Source organism: Procambarus clarkii, chromosome 9 (genome assembly GCF_040958095.1).
Source record: "Procambarus clarkii isolate CNS0578487 chromosome 9, FALCON_Pclarkii_2.0, whole genome shotgun sequence".
In the NCBI taxonomy this organism is placed as follows: domain Eukaryota; kingdom Metazoa; phylum Arthropoda; class Malacostraca; order Decapoda; family Cambaridae; genus Procambarus; species Procambarus clarkii.
In genome coordinates, this window is record NC_091158.1 from 16742692 (window position 1) to 16761966 (window position 19275).

At 46.5% G+C, this 19275-nt stretch overlaps 1 protein-coding gene across 1 annotated transcript in view; it reads right to left on the reverse strand.

Moving 5' to 3' along the window:
* The window catches only part of LOC123766198 (mucin-17), a 127422-nt gene that overhangs the window by 14540 nt on the left and 93607 nt on the right, over positions 1 to 19275 (reverse strand). The window contains 8 exon segments of the mRNA XM_069321188.1: positions 2 to 292; positions 1545 to 1763; positions 5160 to 5275; positions 6828 to 7001; positions 8408 to 8446; positions 9955 to 13141; positions 13143 to 16430; positions 16432 to 19275. Coding sequence (XP_069177289.1) covers positions 2 to 292; positions 1545 to 1763; positions 5160 to 5275; positions 6828 to 7001; positions 8408 to 8446; positions 9955 to 13141; positions 13143 to 16430; positions 16432 to 19275 — 10158 coding nt within the window.

Here is a 19275-nt window from a genome sequence, read left to right on the forward strand (position 1 = left end):
AGGTCACGTAGGCTGTTTCAGTCACAACCTCCGACGAGACCACAGTGCTGGTGCTGACGACAGTGGAGACGCCGGCTATCGCAGTGTTGTAGTAGGTGAGGGTTGTGAAGTAAGTCTTGACGACGAGGGAGGACCTGGTGGGTACGGCCGTCGACCGCTCTACCGAAGGCGCCTCTGTGATCACCACCTGGGTAAGGATTTCCTTCGACGTCACTACTCTTTCAGACGTGTCCTGGCCTACTGTTCGAGTGAAGGTCTGAGTTGTGTAGTACGTGTGAGTATCGAAAGTCACCTGTAATTATGGAAACAAAACGAGGCGTTAAATTCCACATTACCAGTAATTAATATATATAGAACAGAGACAACGGCTATTAAAATTTCACATCTATAACAGAGTAAAAAAAATATCCATCCGAAATAATGTGCATAACTAAATCAAGGTAACTTGCATACAAAGAGAATACGAACCAAAAAAACAAACCTTTTTTGAAATCCACATCAGTTCCACTCCAATTCTATTTATCTAGAGTATGCTTTCTGCCACTACATATCAGCGAATAATAACAAATAAAAGCTGCTCTGCTGTTTGTAACAGAAATACCCCAGGAAGAAATAGAAGTATTCCAGGAAGAAATAGAAGTACCCCAGGAAGAAATAGAAGTATTCCAGGAAGAAATAGAAGTACCCCAGGAAGAAATAGAAGTATTCCAGGAAGAAATAGATGTACCCCAGGAAGAAATAGAAGTACCACAAGAATAAATCGAAATACCACAGGAAGAAACAGAAGTACCCAGGAAGAAATAGAAGTACATATGAAACCCACAAAATTTCCCATAAATGTATCCGTCGTAGTAATATAAATACCCCCCTGGAAACAATAGAAATATCCCCCTGAAAGCACCCCCTGGAAGCAATAGAAAAATTCAAAGTAAGCCCTGAGAGCCGGCTTAGGACTCGTCAATTGTATACACACCTGGAGAGCTTGAGCTCAACTACATGCTACTGTGACCAAGGTATGTCTGTAATATAGTAACTCCTGGGAATATTACTGAATTCATCAAACTAAGTATACGTGTACTATACTTAGTTTGGATGGTCTTCTGTCAAAATGTTTAACTGTTGACAAGAAAATGTTTCATGCCAAGACCTCGCGCTAAATCCTACGAGAGTTCAAGAGACAACATAATGCATGCTACTCAAAGCCGGCATGAGTACGATGCACGCTACTCTGTGGACTAGATAGTCAAAATTGTTTCACGGTGTTTCACACACACACATGGCCCCATTTTCTTATAAGTATTATGATTTATTGGCTGTTTAGGTTGGATTACTTTATGCTTGGTTGGGATGGGTTAAATTAGGTTAAGTTAGGTTAGGTTAGGTAAGGCTGAGGTTAGGTTAGCTTAGGCTTGGTTGATCGGGACTTGGCTGGGTTAGATTAGATTAGTTTACTTTAGTTTAGGTAAGGCTAGGTTAGGTTAGGTAGGTTTCAATACAACTGAAACATCAGTTGGCGAGCCGTCTTGATGTATAAAATGACCCACCTCTGTCCTCTCTATAACGTTGCCCGCTTCGGGGATGGGGACAGTTACCACATTCTCGACCGTCTCCTTGCTGGTGACCACGAAGGGCCTGTTGCCCGCCCGGAAGGTGTTGTAGTAGGTGTAGGTGGTGAAGTAGGTGGTGGTCTGGTGGGTTCCATCGTCACCACCTGCCAGCTGGGTGACCTGTATTGGCAGTAACAAGTTTATGTCTTGCGCCCTCTGTGAATAGGATACAGATGGTATGATGATAATAATAGTAATATTATTTTGTTTTTCACATATGTGCTAGTTACCTGTGTTAGTTTTGAGTAAGAAACGGGGAATATGTACCCCCAAGCGCAATTTTAATGATATACTTACCCCCTTCACTGGTATGTGACAACCTGAATGGTAAGGCTTCCAATATAAAGATTCCTGAAGACCAGCAAGTCTCTAGGAATTCCTGAGGTTCCTGACAAGAACCTCAGGTCACTAAACGTGTCATTCTAACATTACGTCATATTATTTCTACGTGACTCTCCTTGTAGACTGTCTACAACCAGGTGAGTCTGCATGTGGATTGTCTACAGGCAGGTGAGTCTACGTGTGGACTGTCTACAGGCAGGTGAGTTTACGAATGGACTGTTTACAGCCAAATGAGTTTACGTGTGGACTCTACTTGTGACCCGCAGCCAGATAAGTCTACTTTTCTACTGTCTACATCCAGATGATTTTACTTGTGAATTATCTACATGAAGATGTGAATAAGTTTCTCAGAAAACGCCTACACAACTTGCTTATGTTCAAGTCTATATGTAGCATCAAAATCTGTATTTGAAAGGCATGAAGGCTTCTACTGTGTACACATGCACTCTACAACAAAAGGAAGTGTGTAAGCAGCGGGGCTCCTGCACAGACTCTGCTTCCCAACCTGTTCATTCCGATGTGCAAGGAATACATATAACTAAAACATCGCAGCAGATCATCTGTGACATCTGCTATGTATAAGAGAACCTCGGTAAAAAGAGGTTACTCTATGTAGGCATCATGCAGCGGGAAGAAAAAGGAAAAGGTGCGCATTAATGGAAAATTATCTTTTAATCTTTTAGGGTGCACGTGATGCCAGAGGATTGATGTCACTCTTGGCGTTGCCAGGCAACACCTTGAGGAACCGGGAGAGTGACGAATGTCACGAGGAGTTGCAGCAGCTATGCAAGCAGTCAGTTATGTCAAGGAAGCCACAGGGATGTATAACACCAAGCTTGTGGCTGGGTTTCGGAAGCACTACGGACATGGGTTACTACAAGTGTGGGTTACGTAGCAGACGGAGGTGAAGCGGTATTTTTGGGTAGTGGGAAGTTGAGGGATTTTACCTTGGCCGTGACACTCGGGGGAATGGTGGAGGTCAAGAAGCGGCTGTCATGGGTCACAACACTGGTCAGAACCTCCATGCGAGTCATGTCACCTGACCCGGGCATCTGGCTAATATAGGTCACAGTCGTCACATAGGTATAGCTTGAAGGGACCTCGGGGTCGAAGTGTACCGTAACAGGTTCCAGTCTGATGTAAACTGGGTCAGGGAGTAAGTCAGGGTGTACCAGGGGCGGCTTTACCATGCCCTTGTTAGTTATCAGATCTGCTACGGCCAGAACCGACCCCAGAAGGTTCATCGGGGAAGCGAAGTCAGTCCCGAAGTCAATCATATCTGGCACGATTTCCAGGATTACAGTCTTTTCATGGTCGCTGGGGTCAGGAGTATCCTGCTCCTTGAAGGAGCGAGCAAGGGACAAGGGGGGAATCCGAGAGATCGCTGTGGGTCGTGTGGTAGGCCGTGTGGTAGGCCGTGTGGTAGGCAGTGTAGTTGGCTGTGAGGTCGGCTGTAACCTGAGTTCAGCGGCAGAATGAGCAGGTGGTCGCATAGCCCCGGCTGTAGGTCGCCAATCTAAAACCTGTTAGTTTGGGTTAGTAAGGGTGAATCATGCTATAAAGGCTGAGGCTCGGAAAAGAGGACAAAATATGAAGAATTAGGCTAGATTACTAAATATTAAAAAGAATAGGTTAAGACAATAGCTTTCAACAGCAACTTAGAACGACAGTGTCAAATGATTTTCATTCCTAGTGTGTGTGGACTTGACGTTTATTTGAAATACATAATGCCTAAAGCAAAAGAAAAAAATTTACACAAGGGGAAAGAATACGTGATAAAGCACTGATTACTAAATTGATTTAAGTGTTTAGAAATACGGGAAGTCAAACATAATTATACTGGCGTATCAGTGTGAAACAAAAATGAAATATTGAATCGCGGGAGAAAAATATATTAGAGAAGAGAGAAAACACTCATAAGTAGAGGAAATATACAAGGAGAGGTGAACCCTATTTCCTTATGTACATAAACTTTAGTCGTGGACTATGCTCAGGACTAAGTATACTTACTGGTTGGTCGGAAACCTACTGTGGTGATCTTAATAACCCTCCAGAGGTTGATGGGACTTATGGCCATCAACAAACCAAAATACTTATAATATTGGAACTCAGAGAAATAAACAATTGTATACAAGAGACAATTGTAAACGATAGAGATAATTAAGAATTTTGAAATATAGAGCAGCATGAAGAGAAGATATGTATGGTACATGTAGTTCAGAGGTGTTAGTATTTTTAGTTTGCAGGTAAATAATCCGACTGATTATAGCTATTTATTGGTATATACTGCACAGAATATATATGAATATATATATATATATATATATATATATATATATATATATATATATATATATATATATATATATATATATATATATATATATATATATATATATATATCCACAAACCATGGGCTATGAAGAGGCTCAAAATTCCTACAAATCTCGACTAACACACAAGAGAGCACTGTGTCTTGCTGATATGGGTGCTATCCTCGAACGAGGCCAGGAATAGTCATGCGCTGAGACTTTGCTCTAGAGACTCTCACAACACTCTTGCACTTTACATCTCGCATAAAGTGTTAACAGTTAAGCAGTGTTGAAGTGTTTATGCTTTGTTTATGACCTCGTGACCTTAATCCTAAAACATTCCATACATAAAATTTGCGAACTGTATTTAATTTAGAGAATGGACCGCAACAAATTTGATGCTTATAGTACTTGTAATATTGCACTGTAACGCACACAAGGGACAATAGTTTCGTTTAATAAGCCATAATGTATGACAACAAACAGGATAGGCTTCCTCACCCATGGGGGTAATAAACCCATGGAATCATCCTACCCGCCGAAGATAATGATGCCAAGTATATACATCAATTTAAAATTCAGCTGGAAAAAACATCAAGATAGTGGGTAGACCTTTGACAAGCTGCCGGATTTATGTCGTCGTCGAGGCCACTAGAGATGGTGGCCCTCAGGCAAATCATAGGCTGTAGCTATGCAATAAAAGACTTAAGTTATACAATAAAAATCATCTGCATAGCGCCGCCATCTATAACTAGAAGGTCAAATAGTAGTATGCGCCGCCATCTATAACATCTACAATAATTTGTGCTGAACACTGAAAAGTCTTAGTTAACCATAGTTCTAAGAATCGGTACGTTTTCTTTGGCTTACCTTCGGGTGTTCAGTTTCCGCATGAAGCGAAGAGCATCATGTGGTCCGACAAGGTTGACGGCGGCAGCGTGATCGGGCGTCGGAACTTGTCGAAGTTGTTCGTAATTATATGTTCCTGAGGAATCGGCGACGTGGTTTTATCTCCTAGAAAATTGATAAAAATGTGAATTATCACACGAAAAGGAAGATTTTTTTTTTGAGAAACAATAATAATTCCCGCTCTAGCAGAGAGGAATCTGTATTTTAGGTATATGTCGAGGTCCCCCTAAGTACGAACTACTGACCTCTCCCAGGATGCAACCCCCATAACCGTTGCCGGATATCGATTTACTGCTAGGTGAACAGATGCATCAGGTGAAAGGAAACATGCCCAAAAATTTCAGTTCTAACTGGGGATTGAACCTGGGATCCCATATAATGAGTTCGAGAACATAGACCACCGGATATTAAATTTATACTATCGTAAAACTGGGATGGTATCATCTGCGTATAGTAAGCATTAAAAAAAAGCTATACATTTAAATATGTATGGCTTTTAGATATATTTTTCCCTCATAAATCTATGAGGAATATATTGTTATTCTCAAGATATATTTTTTCCTCATAAATCTAATTGTTCCCTTATATAGCTAGACTCTGTCTAGGCGGCCCATGATATACTGTGTGAATCACAAGATCAATACGCTACAGGAAAGCTTATATACAGAACATTACCTAATAACATACTACACTAACTAGTGATGACGGCCTTAGAAGCCGTGGAACTCCAGTTGTGATGCTGATAAATTGTGAATGAGTAAATATAGGTGTGTATATGCTAAGAGTTATGCTGTTGTTGCCAGAGTGGTGCTAGTGAGGGAGAGAGAGGAAGGGTGCTTCAGGACGGCCAGGGTGCGAGGCAGAGAGAGAAGAATAATTACACTAGGATCACCGAGAAGAAGTAAAGCGCTACTTTTAGTTACCCATGTACTATCATACATTTTCTATGAATACTTCTACTCTTCAGAGCGCGGGACTTCCTGATTTTAACATCAAAATACCCAAATTAAAGTTGGCGTATCAACAAGATACTGTTTTGATTCTAGGTATATCTTTCTGCTAGAGTGTGGATGTCCCGCCTTCCTACTGGTATCTATGCAAAAGAAACTTGATATGACCTCGCTTGTATGGCCAAGGTTAGCCTTGACCAATTGCGGCGACCTATGTTAGCCTCTATTTCACACGACACCAAGGTTAACTTTGGCCTCGTTTTGTTGTCTAGGTTAGCCTTGACCTCACGCGGAGATCTAGGTCATCAACAGCCTCGTGATAACTTGGCCTAGCTTGGTCCTCTGAAAATTAAGTTTACCATGACCTCACATGATGTCCTGGGTTAGTCTGGACTTCGCATGGTGTCCTGGGTTAGCCTCGCCTCAAGTGATGTACTGCGTTAACCTTGACCTCACATGATATCTTTGATTAGCCATGACCTGACACAATGCCCTGGGTTAACCATGACCTCACACAATGCCCTGGATTAGCGATGATCTCGCGCAATGTCCTTGGTTAGCCATGACTTCGGGCGTCGTCCTGGGTTAACCCTTGACCTCGCGCGGCGACCTAAGCTAGTTTCGATCACATCCAGAGAGGACCTATGTAGGCTTTGCCCTGTAATCTCGCGCTGCGTGACCTAGATCGACCTGGCACATGCACTTACCGGCGACAATGACCTCGACGCCGTTACTCATGACCTTGGTGGCCAGATTGTGACGGGCGCCGATGCTGAAGCGAGCCCCTAGGCGCTGCTCCCCTGGGCTCGGCTCTAGCGCCCCTTCCACCACGTTAGAGCCGGAAGGTCCAACCACTGCCCGACCCGACCCGTGTTCTGACCCTGTATGACCGAGAAGGACTTGCTATGCATTCCGCCGTACCCAGCTTTAAGCCGGCATCACACTGGGTTATTATACACGGGACTCGCTTTGTGACCAGCCGCAGGAGTTGGTTGTTCTTAAATGGGTCCAAAGTGCCGTTATAGTGGCTACAGGAATGACATCTTTAGTCCTACAAAATTTACGGCAATGAGTGACGCTCATGGCCGAGGGGAGACAACTAGTGAAAGTGAGCCCCTCTCTAAGTGATGCCAGCTTAGAACTTGCGGGGTTGTGAAGATTAAAATTACATTTATCGAGTGCCTTTCAGCACATCAAGAGACTCGAGCTAGTGTCAAACACAACCCGACAAGTTATACTCTTCAAGTGGGAGAGGAAAAGGTCATTAGGTAAAAATCAGCAAAGTAAGTGTGTGTTACGAAGCATACACTGCAAGATGTTTAGAAAAACAGCTTCAGTAAAGAAAACGGAGAGGGCGCAGGAAAGGGAGGGAGGGGGAGGATAAAGGAAAATGGGAAAATATGAACAGCGATAGCTTTTCCAGATCCCACTCGATCAACATGATATATGCACGTGGTTTTATGTGATTTAACTATGCTGGCTATATAGTCTCTCTCTTAAAGCTTGTATTAACCAGGTACAGTCTATTCATCAACACCAGAAACATGAGCTTCGCTAATCCCGTGAGTGAACCACAAATCTCGATATATCGTTATTTGCTCATCAATAACATAACAAGCAGAGCAACGAACCACATAGTCGAACTCTTGACAATAAGAAAAGAGAGAAATCAAACATTATAAAACAAAAAAAATAATAGTGAATAATAATATAGTTATCCCTTGTTTATAGTTTCGCTGCTCTATGGTAAACTGTATGAAACAAGGCTTGATTATGCCTCGTGAGAATATAGGAGATACTATAGGATGTTATGTGTCTTTCACTCCCAGGATTAACGAGTGTAAATATGATAACTCGATGAACAGTTAGTTGTCACGAATCATGCCGACGGCACTTAAGGGGATGCCTGCCTGCACCCTCTCTCTCCTGCCCTCCTTCGGTACCCCTCTCTCCTGCTCTCCCTCAGTACCCTCTCTCCTGCTCTCCCTCAGTACCCTCTCTCCTGCTCTCCATCGGTACTCTCTTTTCCTGCTCTCCCTCAGTACCCTCTCTCCTGCTCTCCATCGGTACTCTCTATTCCTGCTCTCCATCAGTACTCTCTTTTCCTGCTCTCTCTCAATACCGTCTTTTCTGCCCTCCCTCAGTACCCTCTTTCCTGCCCTCAGTACCCTTTTGCTTGCCTTTCCCTCAACACCCTCTCTCCTGCCCTCCCTCAATAACCTCTCTCCTGCCCTTCTCTCAGTACCCTCTTTCCTGCACTCCCTGACACACAGAGTGACTCACGTACCTGGGAAGACGCTGGGTGAGCTGCGTATGAACCCGAATGCTGGAGGGAAAGAGATACGAGTAGGCGGATTAGTCTGAGTCAGATATATATCTTGCAATTATTTAAGATTAAGTATCCATGGTGTGACACTGAGAGAGAGCAAGCACGAGAGTGCCCCTCAAGTTCTTCCATGTCAAGGGCACTTGTTCTGTGGGTTTACACTCTCACGCCTATACTGACACAACCACTCGGAGACTGACTGCATTAGAGTACCTTGACACAACCACCACCCCCTCCAAGGATACTGACTGTACAATCTAAGACAACCCTAAGGCAACCTCAGGGATACTGACTGTAATTGCTTACTCTGACGCAACACCCCAGGACTACGTAACTAACTCATGGTTTAAATTAACAGATTTCGCCGTAAAACTGGACTGATTCACTCTAACATCCCCATAGGACATACTCTAATATAATCACCCAGAGCACCCTTACTTTATATGGCTGTACTTACCTCGGGTTCGTTCTACTTCAGCTGATCTGGAAGTCAAGCTTATTTGACATTAAATAAATTAGTAGATACTCCAACATGCACATAGAAGATATAAACAATTAATCCACATGTTAAGTGTTTAATTTAAAATGCCAAGTTGTACTGCATACGGATGTCAGTCGACCAAAGACAAATAGTTAGCATTATATATAAAAAAAGCTTTTACTGGGGATAACATTACCATATGCAACTCTCTCACTCTCATCTCACAAACACTACAGACAGTTAGCAATAAGTTCCAACCTACACGGAGGGTGTTAGTGTGGTATAGGACAGTGAAGGGCAGCGAGCATGGGTGTTTGCTGGCGGTGTTAACAGTTACCAAGAGCATCTTTAGTTACGGAATTTGGAGTATTTTCATCTGGGAAAAAAATCTTGCACGAATCGATTGAGTAATAATTCTAACTTTTATGTGGTAGTTTTTTTTTATCACACACTCAAGAATCCAACGAAAGTTTGGTAAAAACACTCGTCGGATAATGTATTTAATGTTTGGTTTGTTATGTAAATATCTGTAACTTCAGGTGATCCCGACATTTTTGAAGAACAAATACAGTGGAGGAGAAGCAGGGGTGGAGGGAGGTAGCGGACGGGCAACAGGTATCCAGAGACTAGGGATGTATTTCACCACTCCCCACCACACACACTCACACACACACACACACACCCACACACACTACAGGGAGTGTAAAGGCTGCACCCAAGTTAATGAAGATTCATGCAGCAGTTCTGGACAGACAAACCCCACAAGAGGCTCAGTACTTCGTTATTTATAATTCTTAGCTAGAAACATGACTTATCTGGCGTACATGAAAGCTAAATAGTTTTCCATACTTTAAATTACAGCCAAGTTGGCTGCATGTAATATTAAGCTGACAACTAGGTCAAGATTGAGAAAGAAACTCTAATAATTATAAGGGCATGTTTAGAGCTAAGAGAAGAGAACTCTCACGAGAACTACATTTATAAGAGAACCTAAAGACCCCGTAAAAGTGGAGGAGATACAACTTACCCTTAGAGGTCTCCGGGAGTGGCAGACTGGAGCCAGTATCAATGTGGGCGGGAGAGGTGACCTCGGCTTCCTCAGATAGCGTGTCGGTCACCGAGGTTGCCTGGGTGTCATCCACCACAGGGGAAGAAGGTGCGAGAGAGGGCGGAGGAGCGGAAAGGGTAGTCGTGGCTGTCGCCGTGGCCAGAGACGGATCGAACAGTTCAGGAGAGTCAGTGATGAGGTGGAGCTGGTCCTCGGCCAGGGTGGTGAGGGTAGAGGTAAGGATAGTTAGAGTGATCGACCGTTCACCACCCAAGATGGGCAGAAGTGTGGTGGTGGTGTAAGTGCTGAATACGACATTAGAAGCGGTAATGGGTTCTTCACTCTGGGTTGGCAGATGCTGTCGGCTGGCTGTGGTGCGCGTTCGAGTCGACGGAACGAATTTAGTGTGTGTTCGTTCTCGCTTCAGAGCATCAGTAACGTCAAAAGCAGTTGTCTTGACATCGAAGTGCGACGGCCTCACAAACTTTGGTTTCAGTTTCAGAACAGGCGGAGAAGCCTCAGTAACTGGATCTTCTTCAATAAGAGGCGGCAGATGTTGATCCTGAACTGCTTCAGGAAGGTGCGCCTCCTCTTCCACAGGTCCATCAGTCGTTGATGTCTCTGGATATTCATCATAATAATAGTCATCATAATAATCATAGCCATATTCTCCATCAGTGGTTTCGGGTTCCTTGGTTGGGTCGACAGATGGGGCTTCGGAAACTTCAGCTTTGACCTCTGGTTCTGGTGCTGGTGTGAACCTAAGGCGGTGCTCATCTGTAGTTGAAGTCTTCTTCAAATCCTGCTGCGATACGAACGGACGCGATGTACGCTCGAATCCTGGCCTTCGAATAATGGGGATGTCGTCTCTGCGAAGTGACGTTCGAGGAGGTCGAGTTGGACGGGTAGGCGTTGGTGTGGGTCTAGGTGCTTCGGTCCCAGGTTCTTCGTGAACGTCTTCAAGTGCAGGCTCTTCTGGTGATGCTTTTTCGCCTGGTATTGGCCTTGGAATGAATATCTCTTCATCTGGTCGTGGTGTGAACTTACCCTCACCTGAAACTGGTCTAGGTGTAAACCTTTCCTCGACTGGAGGAGGTCGTGATGCAAACTTATCTTCATCAGGAGACGGTCTAGGGGCAAACTTTTCTTCGCCCGGATCAGGTCGTGGTGTAAACCTTCCTTCACCTGGAGGAGGTCGTGGAGTGGACCTGTCTTCATCCGGAAGAGGATGAGGGGTGAATCTGTCCTGAGGTGATCGCGAAGGTGGAGTATCTGGACGTTTTCTGGGTCCTATATGAGAGAATCGGAATGGTGGTGATGTGGATGGTTTTTCTTGATGACTTGGGGGTTCTGAAGTTACCTCTGTATCCACAACTTCAGGCTCTGTAGGTGTATCATCGAGGGCTGGAAGCTCCCGGGCCAGTTCAGGAGTTTCAGACGGAATTTCATCTTCGGAAGTGTCTGCGATAAGTGCATCTGATGGATCCTGAGAAACAGGGGTAACAGGACGTCGCTTGGTGACAGTAACTCGAACACGTTTTCGTGGATCAGAGAATCTGAGAGTACCTCTACCACGGTCTCTAACACCAGCTCTTGAGGGTGTAACCCCTTCATCTGAAGTAACGGTTATATCGTCAAGTGATATAGGTGTAGATCTTTCCCCTTCTCTCTGATGAGATGCTTCACTTCTCGCCTGAGTGGATCTGAAGCTGCTAGTGGTTAGGAAAGGAGTGTCTGTGGGTGCTATAGGATCATCTTCTACCAGAGAGGACTGGAGAGTCACTGAGGAAGTAGGGCGTCTTCGAGTTGAAGAAGTGCTAGCTTCAGGAGTTGAAGAAGTGCTAGCTTCAGGAGTTTCTGAGGTTGCTAACCGCTGTTCGGCTTCCTCATTTTGTTTTATGGCTTCAGGAGTCAATTCAATCAAGGTTGCAGAGGCAAGGAAAATTTGTGTAGTAAGAGATTTAAGGACACGCTCTCCCAAGGTGGCGACACTAGTTCCAGTTTCCAGTGTATAAAAGCCTCCAACTGCTGTCCCTGTCTGGAACGTCGGCAAGACGGAGATAACAGTGGGTTCTACCCTATTGGACACCGTAACCTCTCTTGTAGACACTGAGTAAGGTGTGGCATTCTCATAGAGGGTATATAGGTAGGAATAAACAGTGTAGTATGTATTAACAGTAGCCACCAGAGGACGCAGAGGGCTGGCAACCACAGTGGGTTGAGGAAGGAGACGGGTCACAACCACACGTCGACCACCACCAGGAAGTGTCATGGTCTTGTCCTCTTCAACAGTGCTGGTCAGCTGCACCCGCCGCCGGCTGGTAACAGTGACACGGACTCGATGATTGCTTCCTGGACTGCCGTCCACCGCCCCGTCAACCAGGTCCTGTTCCTCTGTTTCCATTATTTCATGCGTCGCCTCGGTGGGTAGACTATCTAATTTTTTGAAATCTACAAAGTCCTGGACATTTTCAGCCTGAATATTGTCCTGAATTTCGGGCACTGGAATCACGGGGAGTAATGGTGTGGTTTGTGTAAGTGTACTGGTAGGTGTAAGAGGCTGTTCATCAAGATGCTGTGTCAAATCAGGTTCATCACTACTTATCTGGTTCACAGGACGGCGCCGCATGATAACAGCTCTGACACGGTCGTCTGCCACCGAGTGCTGCACTGGCCGTTTTCGGGTCAGGACAACAAGGCGGGGCTTCTGCCGGGAACCAGTATTTGTGTCTCTGAGTGATGATTCTTCTAACTCTGGATGAATGACTAGTTGTGGGTTGAGGTGTTCACGCCCTGGTGCGGGAACTACGCTCCCTGAGAGTTGTGTACCTTGCTGTGTGTGAGGATCGTCGTTAACGAGCGAATCTACAAATTCATCAGGATCAGTGGGCTCTCCTGGGACAAAATGACGAACGATTGGCCCGAATGGTGGCGGTGGCTCTGTGAACACCGGATCAGGCACTGGGCGCGGTTTTCCTGGGATAATAGCATCATCCAGAGTGAACTTGGCTTGAATTGGAACTCCATTTAAGAGAGATGGTCCATCATCATCTATTCTGGTTAATTCATCAAAGCGAATATTGTCATGTGTAGCCAACTGCGTAATGGTCTCCTCTGAGCTCTGAACAAACTCTTTCCCAGAGCCGTCCAGCAATGTGGTGTAGTAAGGTGAATGTTGTGAAGTAAGTGGTTGGAGCTTGCAGCTGGTGCACCTGTTCCGAAACGAGACGATTCTGCAGTCGCAAATCTGAAACGCTAAACTGATCTCTGGATAAGCCTTTGCCATCAGTGTTTAGAACGATTTGTTGATCTAGTGTTCCATCTTGGATCTTCCGAGCTGCAGGAAGGCCAGATGTGCCCCGTTGTGCACTCCGAACATTCCGCTTGAGCGGGGCTGACTCAGCGGGGCCCTCCCATAAAAAAGGCTGTGTATTAAATGAATGAGTTCCGTTGTGGAGAATTAATGGGGTCTGTTCGGCGTACTGTGCCAAATCTCCCAGGACAGACTCCAAACTTGGTGTTACTTTACTAATATCATTGGTATCTATCTCATTCATGGCAGACACAATGAACCAGTCAATGTCGTCTTCACCGTAAGTGTCAGGCAGTTGAAAGAGACCCTTGTCCGTCTCAATGTACTGAGGAAGAATGGTGGCCTGGACGTCTTTCGTGTTAAGAGAACCTCGCTTCCTTCTAGTGGCATCTCCAGAAACGGTGACGGTGGAGAGAATGGTGGAGAATTCTCCGGGTCTCCTGCCCGATACATACAAGGTAACAACAGATGTCTCTACCGGCGAAGGCGTGGGTGCAGGGTCGGGTTTGGCCCTTCGCTGGTTGACTGTCTTTCCGTTTTGCTGCTGTTTTAAGAGCTGGTCCAACAGCTGAGGATCAACTTTTGAAGCGTCTATGGAAGGCTCACGTGTTGGTCTGATTTGAGGGGTTTGCTGCTGAAGTTGTCCTTGAAGAAGGAGCGGCAAAAGCTGATTCAAAGGGTTGGCATTAGTTAGAGCCCCAGGTGAAGCATGGGCTATGACAGTCTCTGTGGTTAGTTCTGTTGCCGTCACGACTTCCACTTCAGACTCAACAATCGTGGTCTGGATGGTTTTTCCGCGAAAGATGATGGGGATGGCCGTAGATACGACGTTGGTGACAGTAGTGACATAGGAGCGAGTGTGCACCACTTCACTGGTTACCGGCTGACCAAGACCCAAGGCTGCTAGAAGGGGATTCTGTGGTGGTTGCTGCTGCTGGGCCAGAAGCAACTGTAGCAACTGTTGTATGTCTCCTCCTTGTTTTGGTTTAACAATGGTGACAACATTGTAGGCAGTAGAGGGAAGGACGACGGACGCAGAGGTGCGACGGCCGCCGATAAAGGTGGGCGTGAAAGTAACTGAGGTAGTCTCTACTGGGTCCACCACATAGTGGGTAATTTCGTTGCCGCCATCAACTGTGCTGAGTAGCAGCTTAATAGCACCATCGATCTCAGTCTGAGTTATTTGGTCTGGCTGGACAATTTCCGTTTGCAAGGAAGCTGTAATGACCTCTTTTTGTACCGTCACACCATCTTCCACCAGGGGGATCGTCGCCTTTACAGGTGTCTCCCGCGTGACTGTAAGTTCATCCTGAATTAAAAAGCCTCCGTCTTCGCTTGGGAAGATGGCTGGAGCCTCTGTTGTAATAGGAGGTGAAGGTCTGTTTCTGAACTCCATAATAGGATTTGTGGCAGGAGGTTTGCGGCTTTCAGCAGGAGGTTTACGATTTGCGGCAGGCCTTCGAACACGGTTTTCACCATTTCTTGAATTCATTGTTGACGGTGGCCTTCTAATTGGAGAACTTGATTGTCTTGGAGGCGTGAACTTACTAGAGGTACGTACATTGTTATCTGTTGAGGGTCTTCTAAATCCTCGACCACGTATGTTGCCTAAAGGAACAGTCGCACGAGTCCTAGAGGCACGAGGTCTAGTTGGTAGTGACGTGCGACTTCTTGAGGGTCTCGCAGGTTTTGCTGGCTCAGGTTTCGACTCCTCAGCAGGCTTTTCCACCGGTTCTGGGGCTGCTACGCGACCCCTTGATCGTGCATTAGTCAGAGTGAACTGTGATCCACCTTCCTTTCGTGTTGGTGTTGGAGCTGTGACGCGAGGCTTTCCATTTGGAGCTGGAGAACGAGGCTTTCCATTTGTAATTCTTGGTGCGGAAGCTGTTGAACGAGGTGGTAAGGGTAATGAGTCTCTTGAGCGACTGCTTCCTCTAGTAGCTGCTGCACGTCTGGCTGTTCCTCTAGATGAAGTGCGCATTCCAAATTCACTTACCTGACGTTTCTTTCTGATTAATGTCTCTTCTGGCACAACCTCATCCGCTAGTATTTCCTCCAGTTCTTCTGGCGTGAGGAATCTGCCATCGGCTTCAACAAACACTGGAGCAACCTTTGTGGCTTCGTTGTCAAGATCAGATTTCGCCGAATTTCTGCGAGGGAATAATTTGGACAAGTCTGGCCTGCTTTGTCGGAAATGGCTGCGTCTACGCTCTTCTAGGTTCACTCGGTTGATGCGGAAGCCGGCCGAGGGAGCTGGAGTTGTCGGATTTATAAATGGTTCTTCTTCCTCAAAATGGTCTATCTCATCCAATGACTTTGGAGCTGGAGAGAATCTACTTGCAGTTGGTGGTTCTCTCTGCGGCGTTGTGCTTCCTGGGCGACGGTTAAGCAGGGCGAAAGGAATCGTCGACCTTGTACCTGGTGTGTCTACCGGCTGTCTCGGTCGAAAACTGAACTGGCGGAACCCTGCCTGAGGGTTGTTGGAAGAAGGCGTGAAGAAATCAGATTCGTCTTCTTCATCAAAGAACGTGAGGTCAGACTCAGGAGCAACCGTAGTTTTCACCTTGTGCAGCACTGAGGAGGGCGAGATAACTTTGCTAGCTCCTGGAAAGACAGAAGAGCGAGAACCACCTTGTCTGAAGCTTCCCGGGCTGCTCAAGCCACCAAAGTGACTTACACCGGTTGAACCAAATCGGAACCCAGGGGAACTGTGTCTAATACTTGCCGAGCCAAAGAATCCGGGACGAGAGGATCCAGTGGGTATTACTGATCCTGGGGACTGAAAGCGGAAGCGGACAGAGGATGGAGCTGCGGATGTGCGGGCAGTTGTGGAATCCACGAAACCAAACCGGAATGGACGGGTACTAGTTGTAAGCTTATCTTCCTCCTCTAAGGTACTTGCAGGAGTCGCTGTCACTGTGGGTGTCACACCATCCCTGGTGATGGTTGCCGGGCGCGGACGGACGGACGTGCGCCTCAAGAAGGGCAATATATCTGGACGTCTGCTACGAGAACCTGGAATACGCAGAGGAAATTGATTGCGGCTGGTTGATGGGAAATTGCCTTTAGTCTTCGTTTTACCAAGCAAGGGACCGACATCCTTTTCCGGTTCTTCAGTAGTGTCATCTTCCGGTAGAGCTTCATGTGGCAGTATCCACAGCCGGCGTGTCAGCTGTGAGATCAACCAGAGAGGAGTCGAGTACTGGTGTTACAAACAGAGCCGGCTGCGTGACCGGAACATCATCTTCGCTCACCTTCGTAGCCAGAGGGAAGATGGGCGCGAGAGTTGCCGGTGACGGCTCAACGTCCTCGCTGGCTGTGGGGAGGAAGAAGAACGGCAGGCTAGGGGAAGTCTCTTTAGTGGGCGACGCCAAGAAGAATCCTGGTGCCTCTTCCTCCTCCGACGGAAGGACGATGAAGCTGGTGGTTGACTGAATCTGGGCATACAGACCGTCGACAACAGTACCAATGATGTTTGTCGAGAAGACTGTGGTTGTGCCGTCGACAACAGTGCTGCCTCGTATGGTGGAGAGAAGGCCAGTTGACTTAGTTTTAGCCATCACGTCAGGCTCGGACTCGTCGGGGACGTCTGTTGTGAATCCAAATACATTATTATTTGCAGTGGTGAATCCAAAAGGTATATTCTCAGTGGTGTTGAGTCCAAAAGAATCATCCTCAGTAGGGGTGAGTTCAAACATATTTTCCTCAGTGGTGGTGAATCCGAATGGTGTATCAGTAGTGGTGAATCCAAATGGTTTAACATCAGTGGTGGTGAATCCAAATGGTTTAACATCAGTGGTGGTGAATCCAAATGGTTTAACATCAGAGGTTGTGAACCCAAATGGATTAGCTTCAGTGGTTGTGAATCCAAATGGATTAGCTTCAGTGGTTGTGAATCCAAATGGATTAGCTTCAGTGGTTGTGAATCCAAATGAATTAACTTCAGTGGTTGTGAATCCAAATGGATTAACGTCAGTTGTTGTGAATCCAAATGGATTAACGTCAGTTGTTGTGAATCCAAATGTAGTGACGTCAGTGGTGGTGAATCCAAATGGTTTAATTCCAGCTGAGGTGAATCTAAATGGTTTACTATCAGTGGTGGTGAATCCAAATGTACGATCCTCTGTGGTCTCAAATCTAAATGGTTTATCCTTAGTGTTAGTAAATCCAAATAGTTCATCCTCAGTGGTTTCGAATCCAAATGGTTCATTCTCATTGGTGGTGAATCCAAATGTACGATCCTCTGTGGTCGCAAATACAAATGGTTTTTCCTTAGTGGTAGTGAATCCAAATGGTTTATCTTTAGTGGCAGTGAATCCAAATGGTTCATTCTCGGTGGTAGCGAATCCAAATAGCTTATTGTTAGTGGTAGTGAATCCAAATGGTACATCCTCAGTGGTGGCGAATCCAAATGGCTCATCCTCCGTGGTGGCGAATCCAAATGGTTGATCCTTCGTGGTAGCGAATCCAAATGGTTTATCCTCCGTGGTAGCGAATCCAAATGGTTCATCCTCCGTGGTGGCGAATCCAAACGGTTCATCCACTGTCCCAATCGTAGGTTCCTCGGTCAATACTGTACTCACTGAGGGCGTAAGCGTAGAGGAGACGACGTTTGTGACCGTCTCAAGGCGGCTGTTGACGATGGTTTGGTCGCCTACGTAAGTCGAGGTGTAATAGGTGTAGGTGGTGTAGAAGGTGGTCAGGGCCGGGGTGGAGGTGACGAGAGTTGCTGTTGTAGTAGTGGAGGAAGGTTCTGTTACTGGGGTGAAGGCTTCGGCAGGATGCACCGTCGGGATCGTGGCCATTGAGGTCGGGGTCACGATATTCGAGAGAGTCTTCTCGGAGCTGGTGGAGATGGTGGCGTTCTCCCTGAAGAAAGTGGTCCAGTAGGTGTAGGTGGTGTAGTAGGTGACGGGGTAAGTAGGCACGACGGGAGTCAAGGTCTTGTGCTTCTCCTGCTCACTCGGGTCGGTCACCACGTTCGTGAGGGTCTCGAGGCTACTGACGATGGACGAAGAGGCGGCACGGTAGAAGGTGGTGAAGTAGGTGTAGGTGGTGTAGTACGTTCGAGGATAGAAGACCGCGTTCACTTCGTCCTCCGGGTTGAGGGAGGAGTCCAGAGCGACTCTTGGCGCTTCCGTCACGTCCTGAGCAGAGGAGTCCGTCGACGACTCGGACATACTCTCAGACATGGACTCCGTGAAGGACTCCAACACGGACTCCGTGGTTGGTTCGTAGTCGTCCACGCTGATGGCCTCAATCACAGTAAGGTCATCGTGCTCCTTTGGCGTTCCTTCTGTGGTGTTAAGGGAAGGAGTCGTGGTAGGCGGAGGCTCAGGGGTGGTAGCTTCGGTAGTCGTTGTGGTTGGTGGAGGCTTAGGGGTGGTAGCTTCAGTAGTTGTTGTGGTAGGTGGAGGCTCAGGGGTGGTAGCTTCGGTAGTCGTTGTGGTTGGTGGAGGCTTCGGGGTGGTAGCTTCAGTAGTTGTTGTGGTAGGTGGAGGCTCAGGGGTGGTAGCTTCAGTAGTTGTTGTGGTAGTCAGAGGCTCAGGGGTGATAGCTTCCGTAGTGGTTGTAGTAGGCTTGGGGCTTGTTGTTGTTGTAGTTGTTGTAGTAGTAGTCGTTGTAGTAGTAGTCGTTTCAGTAGTCGTGGTAGTAGTGGTGACAGTCATTGTGGTTGTTGTAGCAACTGGAGAGGCAGTCACTGCAGGGGTGGGAGATAAGAATGAAGGGAGGAGACTGGAGGTGCTATCTCCAGCTTCCTTTGTGAGCACTTCAGTACGACTAGACACCTGTGTAGAGCCGTCGACGAAGAGAGTGGTGTAGTATGTGTAGGTAGTGAGATAAATTGATGCTGAAGCTTTCGATGGCTCAGGTGTGACCTTCGTGGGTGAGGTTTCCGTAGTAGTTTTTGTAACGAAGAAAGGCAGGAAGAGAGTTGAAGTCTCGAAGCGCGTAGACACGGTGGTTGTTCCTCCTGTGAAGTAGGT